General features: G+C 39.1%; 1 protein-coding gene across 1 annotated transcript in view; it reads left to right on the top strand.

Annotated features, from left to right (window-relative positions):
• Positions 1-8,371: 8,371 nt before the first annotated feature.
• Positions 8,372-17,377, top strand: part of abr (ABR activator of RhoGEF and GTPase) — a 230,510-nt gene continuing 221,504 nt past the window's right edge. The window contains exon 1 of the mRNA XM_061961987.2: positions 8,372-9,307. Within this exon, the coding sequence (XP_061817971.1) occupies positions 8,581-9,307 (727 nt within the window). The 5' untranslated portion in view covers positions 8,372-8,580. The remainder of the gene's footprint in view (positions 9,308-17,377) is intronic.

Here is a 17,377-nt window from a genome sequence, read left to right as displayed (position 1 = left end):
TTTCATTTTGTACAAGATTCCTAAGCCAAATATGACTAATTTAGTTAAGATGACAAGAGTTTCTCGTGCAGAATTAGAAAATACATAAAATCTAGGGACGTGGCATGCAAATGGAAAGTTGACATTGAGCACATAACAGTGATTAGCAGTTATATATATACAGTATGTATACATTTTTGAAAAATATGTATACATTTGTGTATACATATTTGTGTATATATATATATATACATATATATATATACACAGTTTATGGGGACGGCGTGGTGCAGTTGGGAGAGTGGCTGTGCCAGCAACCTGAGGGTTCCTGGTTCGATCCCCACCTACTACCAACCTCGTCACGTCCGTTGTGTCCTTGAGCGAGACACTTCACCCTTGCTCCTGATGGGTCGTGGTTAGGGCCTTGCATGGCAGCTCCCGCCATCAGTGTGTGAATGTGTGGGTGAATGTGGAAATAGTGTCAAAGCGCTTTGAGTACCTCGAAGGTAGAAAAGCGCTATACAAGTATAACCCATTATATGTACGGTATATTTGTGTGTATACATACAGTATATGTATACATATATGTGTATACATGTATATGTATACATATATTCATATATATATATACACATGTATGTATATATAATTAATATTAGGGCTGTTAAGTGATTTTTTTTTTAAATCGGATTATCACGCTTTTGAATTGTGAATAATCATTAAATCGTGATTAATCACAAGTTATTACTTGTTTGCATAATTAAAATGTGTTGAAAAAAATACCTCAATATTTGGACAAAAATGCAATTTTTGTTGTCCGAATGTAATTCAGGAACATTGTTTACACGTTTGACCTAACGACAAGTCATTGATTTGCTCAAAACTTGATGACAGTATAGCAAGAATTATGCGCACATTTTCCAAGTATTTGCAATAATACAGCAAACAATACAGATGTACACTAATGATGTCGTAAACCCACCAATAAACAACTTTACATACGTATAGTGCAACATCTGTATTTACTCTTCCTTTAACCACCTGTTTAAAGTGGAACTGCAGCTTTTTTATTTTTTATTTTCCCTATTCACAATCGTTATGAAAGGCATGATAACAAATGTAATTTTTTTTAGTCATTCTAGCTCATTAATAAACGTAAATAAAAGTCAGCTTACAACGGAGCCAATGAGTTGTCCTCTTTTCTGCCCATAAAATCCAATAAATAACCATCTAAAAACAGCCAACAATACTCCATTTACATTTAGTGACTTGAATATGAACCAAGTATTAGTGTTATTGTTTTTATAAGCGCTAACGCAGACAAACTATTTACAGCGGCGCCGTGATCATGAGCTTGAGTGCCAATGATCAGCTGCTTCCTTGCTCGTCAAACTTTATTCTATTCTAGATCATAAATCATGTCGTTCACCTTGATAGTAAAAGGATGAAGACATATTCCGACATGTTGGTACACTTTGACAGCCAATTTAGACCCAGATATGGCAAAAAAAAAAAACGACACAAAAAGACACTTGATCCCACCCCACTTTTCTTCGCGAGGATTTTGAGTCATTCTTCATACAACAAGATTCTATCAGTCAGCATCGCAATGACAGCAGACATTGTACAGTAAGTGATGTTTTATTATGTTTGTTGGCTCTCATGAAGTCTGCAGTGAGGAGTAATCAGTGATGTTGGGGGAAAAAAAAGTGAACGCCATGATGCGTTTTTTAAATGAATGCGTCACACTATTTAGTGAAGGCTATGTTTGACTTATCCGTGCTACTTTTGACACAGATAAACTCCACCGGCGTTGAAGTTGTTTGTCGTTCTTCGCTTGGTCAAGTTGGCGTCGAAGTAGCATTCATGCTAGCAGAATCCTCACAAATGTGCTTTGCTTTAAGTTGCAATTTTAAACTTGTTGTTCGCCAACAAATGACCTCAGTTTTATCTAAAGTTACGCCCGAGTGTGTTTTGAAGCGAAACTGTCTGCCTCTCATCGCTCATCTTTGCAACGTGTGACAATAAGCGCTGACCGACTTCTGGGTTTACGTGCGGTCATAACAAATAGTGTGATTAATCTTCATCCATTTATAATAATGCGATAATGTTTTTATTATTTACATGCGTTGTGCATATGTATGTTCATGTACATAGAGTCAAAGTTCAAATATTTAAATATACAGAGAAATTGATGACTACTTTTGACCTGCAGCAGATCTGTACGGTGCAACTTAGTGTGCACCAAGTGACTTGTGGAATAGTCCACATTTTTTTCAGAGGGGGTAATGTGTTAGAGCAAGGGTGTCCAAACATTTTTTATTGTGGAAATTGAAAGATTCGGGGGCGACTTTGATACAAAACCCAAAACCAGTGAAGTTGGCACGTTGTGTAAATGGTAAATAAAAACAGAATACAATGATTTGCAAATCCTTTTCAACCTATATTCAATTGAATAGACTGCATTGACAAGATACTTAACGTTCGAACTGGTAAACTTTGTTATTTTTTGCAAATATTAGCTTATTTGGAATTTGATGCCTGCAACATGTTTCAAAAAAGCTGGCACAGGTGGCAAAAAAGACTGAGAAAGTTGAGGAATGCTCATCAAACACGTATTTGGAACATCCCACAGGTGAACAGGCTAATTGGGAACAGGTGGGTGCCATGATTGGGTATTAAAGCAGCTTCCATGAAATGCTCAGTCATTGACAAACAAGGATGGGGCGAGGGTCACCACTTTGTGAACAAATGCGTGAGCAAATTGTGGCACAGTTTAAGAACAACATTTCTCAACGAACTATTGCAAAGAATTGAGGGATTTCACCATCGACGGTCCGTAATATCATCAAAAAGTTCAGAGAATCTAGAGAAATCACTGCACGTAACACTGAATGCCCGTGACCTTGGATCCCTCAGGCGGTACTGCATCAACAAGCGACATCAGTGTGTAAAGGATATCACCACATGGACTCAGGAACACTTCAGAAAACCATTGTCAGTAACTACAGTTTGTCGCTACATCTGTAAGTGCAAGTTAAAACTCTACTATGCAAAAAGGAAGTCATTTATCAACAACACCCAGAAACGTCGCCGACTTCGCTGGGCCTGAGCTCATTTAAGATGGACTGATGCAAAGTGGAAAAGTGTTCTGTGGTCTGACGAGTCCACAATTCAAATTGTTTTTGGAAACTGTGGACGTCGTGTCCTCCGGACCAAAGAGGAAAAGAACCATCCGGATTGTTATAGGCGCAAAGTTCAAAAGCTAGCATCTGTGATGGTATGGGGGTGTATTAGTGCCCAAGGCATGGGTAACTTACACATCTGTTAAGGCACCATTAATGCTGAAGGTTTTGGAGCAACATATGTTGCCATCCAAGCAACTTAAGCTGTACATCAAGCAAGAATGGGAAATAATTCCACCTGAAAAGCTTCAAAAATGTGTCTCCTCCGTTCCCAAACGTTTACTAAGTGTTGTTAAAAGGAAAGGCCATGTAACACAGTGGTAAAAATGCCTCTGTGCCAACTTTTTTGCAATGTGTTGCTGCCATTAAATTATAAGTTTATGATTATTTGCAAAAAAGTTTCTCAGTTCGAACATTAAATATCTTAAGATATTTAATGTTCGAACTGAGAAACTTTTTGACAATTGTCTTTGCAGTCTATTCAATTTAATATAAGTTGAAAAGGATTTGCAAATAATTGTATTCTGTTTTTATTTACGATTTACGCAACGTGCCAACTTAACTGGTTTTGGGTTTTGTACATGTTCTACATTAAATATAAAAAAAACAATACATTCCAGCAGGCACAAGACATTGATACAATGTTGATTATACAGTACATACATGTTCTTGAAAACTGACTTTGAAATGGTCAAATCAACGTCACAACCTGACATTGAATAAACGTTGTCAACAAGTATGTTGTTTCAACGTTGTATTTGTGTTGTAGAATTTTGGTTGGGAAATGACCAAAATTCAATTGTCAACTCAACTTCAGAACCTAACATTGATTAAACGTCGTCAAAAAGCATATTGTTTCAACGGTATGTTTGAGTTGCTCAACGTCAGGACCTAATTCAACAACTTCTCAACGTTGTTTTAATGTCTTGTGCCTGCTGGGAATATAGGTCAATCCTTTTAACTAAACTATCTGAACAAAACATGCACAATTGTGTTATACGTAACAAAGCAAATTAGTGTAAAATCTCATCCAATCTCCTCGAGATATTTCATTTCTCAATGTTTGATTATTTACTTAACACCATTTTTACATTTTTAACAGCCACTATCGCCCCAAAGTGCTGTACAAATGAAAAACAGAAAGGTAAAATAGGGTAATAAAAAAAAGGTATAGACAAGCAAGGCCATAAATATCCAGTTAACAAACCCATCCATCCATCCATTTTCTACCGTTTGTCCATTTTGGGCAAACAATAAAATGGCAAAAAAAAAATAGCAAGCAGTAGAAATAAAATAAGAAATATCCATTAAAATAGCTTTTGTTAAACAGCACCGTAAATAAATACATTTTAGTTCTTATTATTATCTTTACTAATATTATTATTCCGCCAACTAATACCTTTTTGATTCAGTTTTTAGCACACTTAAAAACTTACCATATCTTGCAAGACATTTGTACACATTTCATCATGACAGGACGCACAGAAATCATCAAAGACCACATACACAGGTTCGTTCATCCATTTCAGTTACTGGGTCCCATTTTTGGGAGGATTTGGCTTATTCCGTGACTGCGTGGGTTCTCTCCGGGTACTCCGGCTTCCTCCCACCTCCAAAGACATGCTCCTGGGGATAGGTTGATTGGCAACACTAAATTGGTGAATGTGAGTGTGAATGTTGTCTGTCTATCTGTGTTGGCCCTGCGATGAGGTGGCGACTTGTCCAGGGTGTACCCCGCCTTCCGCCCGATTGTAGCTAAGAGAGGCTCCAGCGCCCCCCGCGACGCCGAAGGTAATAAGCGGTAGAAAAAGGATGGATGGATGGATATTTCCCCTTTTTTTATATAGTCTTTTATTCGAACAGGTGTGTTAAGGTTAAGAGGACTGAGTGCAAACCTACTAAAGTGTTTTTAAATTTAACTAAATTACTGTGTTTTTCTCGGCAGCACGGTGGAGGAGGGGTTAGTGCGTCTGCCTCACAATACGAAGGTCCTGAGCAGTCCTGGGTTCAATCCCGGGCTCGGGATCTTTCTGTGTGGAGTTTGCATGTTCTCCCCGTGACTCCGTGGGTTCCCTCCGAGTACTCCGGCTTCCTCCCACCTCCAAAGACATGCACCTGGGGATAGGTTGATTGGCAACACTAAATTGGCCCTAGTGTGTGAATGTGAGTGTGAATGTTGTCTGTCTATCTGTGTTCGCCCTGCGATGAGGTGGCGACTTGTCCAGGTTGTATCCCGCCTTCCGCCCGATTGTAACTGAGATAGGCTCCAGCGCCCCCCGCGACCCCGAAGGGAATAAGCGGTAGAAAATGGATGGATGAATGGATTTATACATATACATATATATATATATATATATATATATATATATATATACACATTCAAATACATGCGTACATATATATATATATATATATATATATATATATATATATATATATATATATATATATATATATATATATATATATATATATATATACACATTCAAATACATGCGTACATATATATATATGTATATATAAATAAAACTCTTCTCTTTTTAATTAAATATGCAATCAGATTAATGTGCGGAATATTTTTTCTTTAGTTTATAGTACATTTTATTCATACCTTTTATTAATTAATTTGGTGGAATGGCTTTGCGATAATAAACATTGAGGAGAACTGAAAAATATTGATTTCATCACATATTGATCCAATACTGATAACATATCCTTGATTTCAATATTGTCGATATTTTGATGGATCCACCCACCTCGATTGGAGAAAAGTGCGTCCATCCATTTTCTCTGTCATGCTTATTTTTAGGGATTAAATCTGGAGTTACATTAATCATATCAAACTATTTGAATAATCATTTAGCTTTTATGTAAGTATTCATTGAGTTTCATGTGCAGCATTTTTGTGAAGAAACTAGTTATTATTATCCTCCTCATCAGTTTAAGCCAGCATGATAACAACAATAAAACCAGCATATGGGAAGGCTCTAAATAGATATCAGATATCACATATCAGAAATGAGATCTACTCTGTTACACACTTCCTGCTTTGTTGCATCATATTTGTGATTTATATGCACACGGCTTGATGATTTTCTAGTGGCATGAAAAGCGCTTTTAGGGGAATAAGCGTTAAGTTCTTAGAGGGGTTCCTAACATGCACTCATTAACAGAAAATTATTTTAAGTTCTTTTTCTTTTTTTTTATTACTATACTCACTTTTATTGTGACAATCCTTTTTACATCATAGAGCGATTTATGTCAAGTTAAGTTATAAGCATAGAAATAACTTAAACATGTTAAAAAAACACTTTATTGATCCACAAGGGAAATTTTTCCACACAGTAGCTCAGTTACAAAGGATGGAAAGTGTAAGGATGGAAAAGATAATGCAGGTATAAAGTAGACTAAAAATGTACCGTAGTAACAATATAAAATATAACATATAGGTAATATTTACCTATTATATATACACAGTATAAAATATATACTGATATATTATATTACATTATGTGTTTATATAATATATACAATATATAACAATGTTTTTCAACCTTTTTCGAGTCAAGGCACATTTTTTGTGTTGAAAAAATCCGGAGGCACACCACCAGCAGACATCATTAAAAAACGAAACTCAGTTGACAGTAAAAAGTCGTTGTCACAATTGTTGGATATGACTTTAAACCATAACCAAGCATGCATCAATATAGCTCTTGTCTCAAAGTAGGTGTACTGTCACATCACCCCCTGACTTATTTGGAGTTTATTGCTGTTTTCCTGTGTGTAGTGTTTTACTTCTTGTCTTGCGCTCCTATTTTAATGGCTTTTTCTCTTTTTTTGGTATTTTCCTGTAGCAGTTTCAAGTTTTCCTTTGAGCGATATTTCCCGCATCTACTTTGTTTTAGCAATCAAGAAGATTTTAGTTGTTTTTATACTTTTTTTTGGGGAGATTGTTGATTGTCATGTCATGTCATGTTGCTCCACAGTAAGTCTTTGCTGTCGTCCAGCATTCTGTTTTTGTTTACTTTGTAGCCAGTTCAGAGGTTAGTTTTCATTCTGCATAGTCTTCCCTGAGCTTCAATTACTTTTCTTAGGGGCACTCACCTTTTGTTTATTTTTGGTTTAAGCATTAGACACCTTTTTACCTGCACACTGCCTCCCGCTGTTTCCGACATATACAAAGCAATTAGCACCGGCTGCCACCTACTGATATGGAAGAGTATTAAACGGTTTCTCTGCCGAACTCTAGACAGCACCGACACTCAACAACAATACATCATTTGCAGACTATAATTACTTGTTTGCAAAAAATATTTTTAACCCAAATAAGTGAAACTAGATAATCTCCCACGGCACACCAGACAGTATCTCACGACACACTAGTGTGCCGCAGCACAGTGGTTGAAAAACACTGATATACTGTATATATAATAGGTAAATATTACACAAATGTTATATTTTATATTGCTACTCTTGTACATTTTTAGTCTACTTTATATGTGCATTATCCTTTCCATCCTTACCCTTTCCATCCTTTGTAAGTGAGCTACTGTGTGGAACAATTTCCCTTGTGGATCATTAAAGTTTGTCTAAGTCTAAGTCTAATCCATCTCTCTGTCAGTTTAGGGGTCCTCGGCCTGGAAAACGTTTGATATAATTTTGTTTACCCTTTCCACACAAATATATGGATTTAAAAAAAAAAATCCTTTAATCTGTTAAGTAAAAGTTTGCACACTTTTGTTTTATAGAAAAAAAAACAGTATTACGTCACTTGTGGTCTCCAATTTAAGTGGTTGTTTGAATCAAAGCTGAAAAAAGACATCCAAGATTCAAGGGAAGTTGCTTTCAGGGTCTGCTGGGATATTTTTTTTTCAATGAAATGAATAAATGCAAATAACTATATTTTATGACTATATTTCAGTATAATAGTACACACATACTCGTCTTTATTTACTCTTCGATTGGAAATGTTGACATATGTGTCTGATGTATCGCACTTTATCCGGTGGAAACTTTCCCTCATGACCATTAATTGTTTTTTTTACTATTTTCACTCACTTATCCATTTGACAGCAAGCACTTTTTGGGGAGGTATGAGAATTTGTAATTCATTTCGAGGGCAATGTTGCTGTTTGTAAACACCTGCTCGTTGATTTAAATGCTGTTTTAAAACACGGTGACGGTACAATACACGCGTGTCCACTAAGCTCCTGAAGGCAACACGGCTGATACAGGAAGTGTCGAAAGTTTGCGAGCGGTGATATAAAAAAGTGCATTTCCGTACACACGCCTGCGGATGAAGACAGGAGATGTTTACCGAGTGGTCAATTCTACCAAATTAACACTGAAAAAGAGGTGAACATTTCCGGCGAGGACCAGGCGCGTACACAGTCAGAGTTGTTTGAAAAACAACACAATGTGGGAGCAGGAGGAATTCGCCAAACACTGGAGGAACGAATTCCCCGACTGTGATGTTCCTGAAATGGACTTAAATTCCGTGGAGGACATCGAATCGGAGCTGGAGGCGTCCAAAGCCAACCTGAAGAGGCTCCAGAAGGCTCTGGCGGAGGAGAAATTCAAGGTGATTTACCTGCAGACCACCGTGACGCGACAGAAGACACCCGAGCCGCAAAGTTGTCCCGGCAAAGACGTCAACATCCACGCGGACACCTTCGCCACGTTCAAGACTCCCACCGCGAGGACGCCGCAAGATGTGTCCGACATCGGACACTTGACGGCGGCAGGCGCGACCAGTTCGTCCGGCCGGGAGCGGAGCAGGTTCAGCGGCAAGGTGGGTAAGCCCGTGCCCATCCCGGTACCCCCGCGGAAGTCAAGCATTCTCACACCGAGAAGTCACGACGAGAACAGCGACCGGGAATATGAGGATTTGGAGATGAATGACAATTTTGTTCGGAATAATTTATTGGCCCCAAAGGCCGCCGGCAAAGACAACCAACGGACGCCCAGCATCCCTCACCCGGTCATCCGACGGCCTTTCCGCCAGAGCAGAGACTTTGACTCCGGGGACGACAGTCGGATGTCCCCGCCTTTGCTGCAGATTGGACAGGGTTCTGGCTGCAGCACTCCTGACAGGAGAAGTGATGGCTACCTCAGCTCTGAGCATGAAGACTCTTCCTCTGCAGGTACTTCCAACACTGCAATTACATTCAATGATGACGTCACAGTGTCTCACCTTAGGTCAAGGGACACTTGTTTTCACTCCTTGGGATATTAGGCTAAATTGTTTCCCTATTATTCTTCTTACTGTACATTCCGTTGAACCAGCGTCCTTACAGTAGACCGGGATTGTCAAACTCGTTTTTATTGAGGGCCACATCGCAATTATGGCTGCCCTCAGAGGGCCAACTTTATTGACGTGGCGGACTACAAAAAATGATTTGGCTGGGCACCTTAAATGATGTGGCAGACCATGTTGAATGACATGGGCCACAATAAATGATGTGACTGACCACTTTAAATGATGTGACTGGCCAATTTAAATGATGTGAGTGACCACTTTAAATTATGTGACTGATCACTTTAAATGATGTGGCGGACCACCTTGAATGACATGGGCCACATTAAATGTGACTGACCACATGGAATGATGTGGCGGACCATATTGAATGACGTGGCGGACCACATTGAATGACGTGGCGGTCCACATTGAATGACGTGGCGGTCCACATTGAATAAAGTGGCGGTCCACATTGAATGAAGTGGCGGTCCACAATAAATTATGTGACAGACCACAAAAACGTTGTGAGAGACCACAATAAATTATATGATGGACCACAATAAATGGTGTGGCGGGCCACATTGAATGACGTGGCGGTCCACAATAAATTATGTGACAGACCACAATAAACGTTGTGAGAGACCACAATAAATTATATGATGGACCACATTGAATGATGTGGCGGGCCACATTGAATGACGTGGCGGGCCACGTGAAATGATGTGATGGACCACGTGAAATGATGTGATGGACCACGTGAAATGATGTGATGGACCACGTGATATGATGTGATGGACCACGTCAAAGAAAATGGCAGTTTACATTAAATGATGTGCCAGACCACGTTAAATGGTGTGGCGGTCCACATTGAATGACATGGCGAGCCATGTTAAATGATGTGATGGACCACGTTAAATTATATGACGGACCACATTGAATGACGTGGCGGACCACATTAAACGAGGTGGCAGTCCACATTAAATCATGTGATGGACCACATTAAATTATATGACATTGAATGACGTGGCGGACTACAAAAAAATTATTTGTCTGGGCACATTAAAGGATGTGGCAGACCACATTGAATGACATGGGCCGAATTAAATGATGTGACTGTCCACTTTAAATGATGTGGTGGACCACAATAAATGAAGTGGCAGTCCACATTAAATCATGTGATGGGCCACATTGAATAGCGTGGCGGACCACATTTAATGATGTCGTGGACCACATTAAAGAAAATGGCAGTCCACATTAAATGATGTGACGGACCACGTTAAATGGTGTGGTGGTCCACATTGAATGACATGGCGAGCCACATTAAACGATGTGATGGACCACATTAAATGATGTGACGGACCACATTAAATGATGTGACGGACCACATTAAATTATGTGACGGACCACATTAAATTATATGACGGACCACATTAAATGACGTCATGGACCGCATTAAAGAAAATGGCAGTCCACATTAAATGATGTGACGGACCACGCTAAATGGTGTGGCGTTCCACATTGAATGATATGGCGAGCCACATTAAATGATGTGACGGACCACATTAAATGATGTGACGGAACCACATTAAATGATGTGACGGACCACATTAAATGATGTGACGGACCACGTTAAATGCTGTGACTGTCACGTTAAATAATGTGACGGACCACGTTAAATGATGTGACGGACCACGTTAAATGGTGTGGCGGTCCACATTGAATGATATGTCGGGCCACCTGAAATGACGTGACGGACCACGTTAAATGATGTGGTGGGCCACATTAAAGAGGTCCTATTATGCAAAACCAACGTTTTTTATCTGATGGTACCTGCTTATGTGTATTTTAGATCTGCATAAGTTCTGAACATTTGAAATCAAACCGTGAAGGCATATTTACTAAACAATCTTGCCTTCCTTCCCACTTCCCCTAAACGGTTCGTTTGGAATTTTGTTCAAGTGTGACGTCAGTGGATTATTCATATATGGTAGACATTTACCAAAACCTCCTTGCGTGACTGAGCCAATTTAAATTGATGTAAAATCGGCTGTGCTACATCATCATGTCGACGACGAAACCCAATGAAAGAAAATGCTCTGTTGTTTGTTTGCTTGAACCAACGCAAGTCACTACACTAACTTTCAGCCTCATCTGAAGTAAACATGTGCCTTACTTTTAATTTGTATTATTTGTGGCAATGTACCTTCTTAGTCTGTGAATAAGTCACTTAAAGTGTGTGCAAAGATCACAAAAAGAGGGATTTTCTGAAAAAAACCCAACTATTTTTGATGCGGCCTCGATGACTACTATTTATGGCAATTAAGGAGACAATGAAATTTAAGTAATTATAGATTAGAATTGCGTGAATGATACATTCGCAATGTTAGGTTGATTTTTTTGTGTAGGTAGCTTAGCCTTGTAAGACAACAGCATCGCTGTCCATCCATCCATCCATTTTCTACCGCTTATTCCCTTTTGGGGTCGCGGGGGGCGCTGGAGCCTATCTCAGCTACAATCGGGCGGAAGGCGGTGTACACCCTGGACAAGTCGCTACCTCATCGCAGGGCCAACACAGATAGACAGACAACATTCACATTCACATTCACACTGTCCACCAACAAAATAAAGAATGATTTTTCTAAAAACAACTTTTAACTGGATCACTGCCTACTGTATCTGGCAATGGACCAGTTAGTAATTTAATATGTTATTACGTGTGCAATGTGGATCGGAGCGTGGTTTACTGCAGCCAGCTTGAGCCTCCATCTTTTACAAGTGCGCTCTGCTAGTTTCAAGGCCCTGCAAAAAAGCTAGTCAAAGATCATCTCTACGACAGCACTTAAATGTTTTTAAGCATTCGCTACAAAAATGAGAGCCTCCCACAAGTTTTTTTCTTCTTCTTTGAACCCAAATGGTGAAAAAGAGAGGAAATGGAAAATGGAACCTTGAGAACAAATGACTACCATTGCATCTGAAGTAAACAAACTACAGCAACACCTTAGTTACATTAATCATATTATGAAGGAAAAAAATGTCAAAAAAGGAGAGCATTTTATGGGGTGCCTTGAGAAACGCCTCTGTTATAAATCACAAGTTTGGAATCCAGCGTTCTTTGTCTGCTAGCAAGATTAAAATGTCAATGCAGGATCTTCCAATGTGTTTACAGTGGTCCAAGTTCCTTTTTACAACAGAAACAGTGTTTTCTGAATTTACTGCAATATAATTTGTCTCCCAAGTTTTTAAATAAACTTGGATGGCCGGTATGGTGTCATTCCCTGGCTAGATTTGGCCACCATGCCGCCAGTGAAATAGCCCTGTATTAGGGTTTAAGACTGACTGCAGCCTAGTGAGTTTTGCAGTTTGGTATTTGATGATATGAAAATTTTATTTCACGGTTATTGTGACCAAAATTATACCGGTTACCATTATTATCGTGGTATTGTTGAAAGTGCTCAAAAATTACTTATACACACACTGAAATCTTTAGATTAAAAATAAAATAGACGCACTGTTAGAATCTTTTGTGTTTCTTACACTTTACTGGATAACAGTATTCTGGCAGGAGTTGTGCGTCCTACTCTGTTCAGCGGTCCTTGAACGCATTGAAAAAAACACTTCTGTCTTGTATGGGGACGGCGTGGCGAAGTTGGTAGAGTGGCCGTGCCAGCAATCGCAGGGTTGCTGGTTACTGGGGTTCAATCCCCACCTTTTACCCTCCTCGTCACGTCCGTTGTGTCCTTGGGCAAGACACTTCACCCCTTGCTCCTGGTTAGCGCCTTGCATGGCAGCTCCCGCCATCAGTGTGTGAATGTGTGTGTGAATGGATGAATGTGGAAATACTGTCAAAGCGCTTTGAGTACCTTGAAGGTAGAAAAGCGCTATACAAGTATAATCCATTTATCATTTCATTCCTCTGAGCACATATTGATCACCCAGTTCACCAGATCACCCAGAGAGCACAGCTCTCAGGTTCATTGTGTGCACCTGAATAGCTTGGTTGTTCAGACAGTAATGTGTTTATACAAGATTAGATTGGGATATGTTGTTTCTTAATGGAGAAAGACATTCACGTGACATGTTTTCATGTTAGCATTTAAGATAGTGAGCTAGCGCCAGTCAGTGAGTTTATCCAAGTTCAGTTATCAATCAAGGTTTTTTCATCATTTTGATTTAAAAGGTACTGCTAACTGTTGGGAGTTTTAGCTCTGTTATCATTATTACAGTGTAATGTTACATCCCAATGAGCAAGTAAAAAAACTAACAAGCTACTGCTACTTTCCATTCTGAAACTTGTTGAAGTAACCTCTGTTCTTGAAAAACTTCCGGATGGGATTCTGGGTCAAACGCATATGGCTGTAATTCAACAGTGCACATTTTCAAAAGAGAAATGTTTTAATACTTTTGTAAAAAGTTTGCTGTGGCTGATGGGGTAGAAAAACAAGGCCGATAAGATGAGGCGGCGGGGTATGGAGGGGTTCATTTGCATCTAAGAGGAATGCTCATAACAAACCGTTTACAGACATACACAAAAAGTAGGTAAAACTGTGACTGTTGTGCAAAATGCAAGCACAATTTACACCAAGGCTTATCTAAAACAGTATCTAGACCACCACAAAGTGTTTTAAATGTACATTAGAATGACCATAGGTCCCTTTTTAAAGAACGGTTATTATTCAATGATTAAAAAATACTTTTGGGATACATTTTTTGCTGAATACATTTTTTTGTCCCCACCCCTAGGCATAGTCAACAGTTGCTTAAGCCCCACATTTACTTCCTCTGATTGTGTTTGTCTCATGAGTAAAGTGCTGATGATAAGCATGTGAATAGATTTGAGGAAGACCTTTGGGAGCAGACTGAATGTTTTTTGGTCACACATTTGTGTTCCTCGTAAGATAATAAAATCACAATTTGACTTATAGTTTTATTATTGCATAAATTGTTCTACTGGTTGTGTACTTCAAAGACTCACATCCAGCCCTAGAAAAACACATTTCATTTTAACCTGCAAAGCTAACTTCAATTTGAAAAAGCCAAATTATTGGATTTTTATTTTGTGCACTGAGATACTACATCGGTCTGGGGTAAGCAAAAAGCCACAACATTTACCCCAGAGAAGTTTTGTGGAAGTAGGGGAGGCCCCTTCTCTGTGGGGAGGATCACTGAAAAGGTCTGCTATATACACTAATACAAGGGTTGTTAGCTGGTCACAGCCTAGCGCTTTAACTGGTACTGACCCTGGAAAATTGGGTTTTGTCCACATAGATTAGTAACAGATAGCATAGCAGACATACCATATTTTCGGACCATAGGGCGCCCCGCATTATAAGGCACACTGCCGATGAGCGGGTCTATTCAGTTCTATTTTCATATAAAAGGTGCACCAGATTATAAGGCTCATTAGAGGGAAACTGCATTTTGGGGGGGAATTTTGCCTATAGTTCACAATCATTATGAGAGACAAGTCTATATATAAATACATATATATATATATATATATATGTATGTATGTATGTATGTATGTATGTATATATATATACACACCCTGGACAAGTCGCCACCTCATCGCAGGGCCAACACAGATAGACAGACAACATTCACACTCACATTCATACACTAGGGCCAATTTAGTGTTGCCAATCAACCTATCCCGCTAACACTTGCAAAATGTGGCTAATGGGAGTCACCGTTGTAGCCTTCAAAGCCCTCTAAAACAACTTTAAAACTCTCCATTAACATTTCATATACGCACTGCATGTATATATATAATGTAGTAACAGATAAATTCATAACAATATGTAATATGTTCAATATTTACTGTATTTTGTAGGGGTGTAATGGTACGTGTATTTTTATTGAACCGTTTCAGTACGGGGGTTCGGTTCGGAGGTGTACCGAACGAGTTTCCACACGAACATATTAAGTAGCCGCCTCCGCCTCCTTCTGCCTCTGTCTCTGTCAGTACTCTACACAGCACCCAGCATTGTCCCACCCACACAACCATCTGATTGGTTACAAACAGAGTGGTAACAGCCAATCAGCAGTGCGTATTCAGAGCGGTAACAGCCATTCAGCAGTGTGTATTCAGGGCGCATGTAGTCAGTGCTTAGCGTTTAGCAGGTAAGCATCAGGCAGCGGACTCTCCCCAAATTATAATAAACACCTCACAGTCAACTACTAGTAACATCACTATGAGCCCGTTGACGTTCTAGAAACCTAAACGGCAGCTCAGCTCGCTCGCAGTCCTGGCTTGAGGTGAAGGCTAATTCGCTTTTAGCGTAACGTTAGCTCATTTTGCGGTGTGTTTGTGTGTGTGTGTGTGTGTGTGTGTGTGTGTGTGTGTGTGTGTGTGTGTGTGTGTGTGTGTTACGGACAGCAAAGCCCTGTCTGTTTGTTATTTCACTTTACCTTTTTATGTGTTGATTGAGCTGTGTTGAAGCAGGACATTATATTAAATGAAGAGTTTCTGTCTCTGATAGTTGATATAATAATGTAACTGCATCATTAAGCCTACATGAACTCCATGGTGTTCAAGTATGAATAGTCTCTCCTATTGCTATTGTACCATTTTTTCAGCTATAGTTACATTAATCATTAGTAATGCAGCAGCCTAGTTTTGAATGGCAGGGTCCCTGATATCACATGTTGATAAAAATATAACATTTACATAATAAAAATCAACACCATGTACCAAATACAATTGCTTTGAGGTCGGTAAGCACAACCAGAATTAATAGGCGCACAGAGTTATAAGGCACACTGTCGATTTTTGAGAAAAGTAAGGATTTAAAGTGTGCTTTATAGTCTGGAAAATACGGTAATAATAATAACATAATTTTTCGATGGAAATCTACCGGTTGCATTCAAGTGCAGTTGTACTCACTTATAAGGGTTGTATCATGTTTTTTATTTCTACATTTAAAACACTTCCTTGTGGTCAACATACCATGTAATGGTGGTTATTTGGTAACAATTTTGCATAGATTATGTTTTACAGAGCATTTTTGTGCCGCTTTCTGACTGTCTCTTCAGGATGTGCCGTTTTGTGGTCTTATTAATGTGCCTCCATCTCTCGCCCACTTTGTTGTAGTTTTTAGCGCTTTTATAGCGAGTCTACTGACAGATATAAGTGAAAACTGTACGCTACTTTGATTTAGAAACGGCAACAGCAGAGTATACGTGTGCATGCACGACCCAGTCTGCTCCACAACAAGAGGATAGAGAAAAAAACAGCAGCTTATTGACTACATCACGGACTACAACGGCGGACGCGTGCAAGGCACTCTGGGTATGTTTATAGCATATATGGATAATCCGCTGACGGTTTTCCCAAGTTGTGACATCATTAATTGTGCAAATTCCAAACAGCTGATTTGTTGGAGGTAGAAAGGAAGGCAAGATTGTTTTATAAATCTCTCTGCAATGCCTCCACGGTTTGATTTTAAATTATTATATGTGGAGTTTGTCGACGCTGACCAACTCCTCAAGTCCTGGTCTCCCATATTATTCTCATTACTAAAAAGTGGCCCTCTGAAGTTGATGTCGACATAAACAGCTGACCGCTTGGGCTGAGACCCAAAAGGGTTCTTTCTGTGAATAATTTTATTTTACATATGTATTGTTTACAACAACAGTGACATTAATACTGTACATAGTATAAAAACGTGGACACTGACTTCCGGTTCAGTGAAACATAAACTTCAAAAAAATGCATGGCAGTATTGACCTGGATTCTATCAGACAAAAGTACCATTACTTTTTGTTTTAGATTAACCACCAGAAAAAAAAGATTTGCGCATGTACTAAACCTTTGTCAATGTAGTCAAGGAAAACAACAAAATTACCGCAGCAGCTCTGTTAGATATCTAAGTTTATATAATAGTACAGCGCATTCGAAAAATATTCACAGCGCTTCATTTTTTCCACATTTTGTTATGTTACAGCCCTATTCCAAAATAGAATAAATTAATTTTTG

The sequence above is a fragment of the Nerophis lumbriciformis genome, linkage group LG09 (genome assembly GCF_033978685.3).
Source record: "Nerophis lumbriciformis linkage group LG09, RoL_Nlum_v2.1, whole genome shotgun sequence".
Lineage (NCBI taxonomy): Eukaryota > Metazoa > Chordata > Actinopteri > Syngnathiformes > Syngnathidae > Nerophis > Nerophis lumbriciformis.
This window is presented reverse-complemented; position numbering and strand designations above follow the sequence as displayed.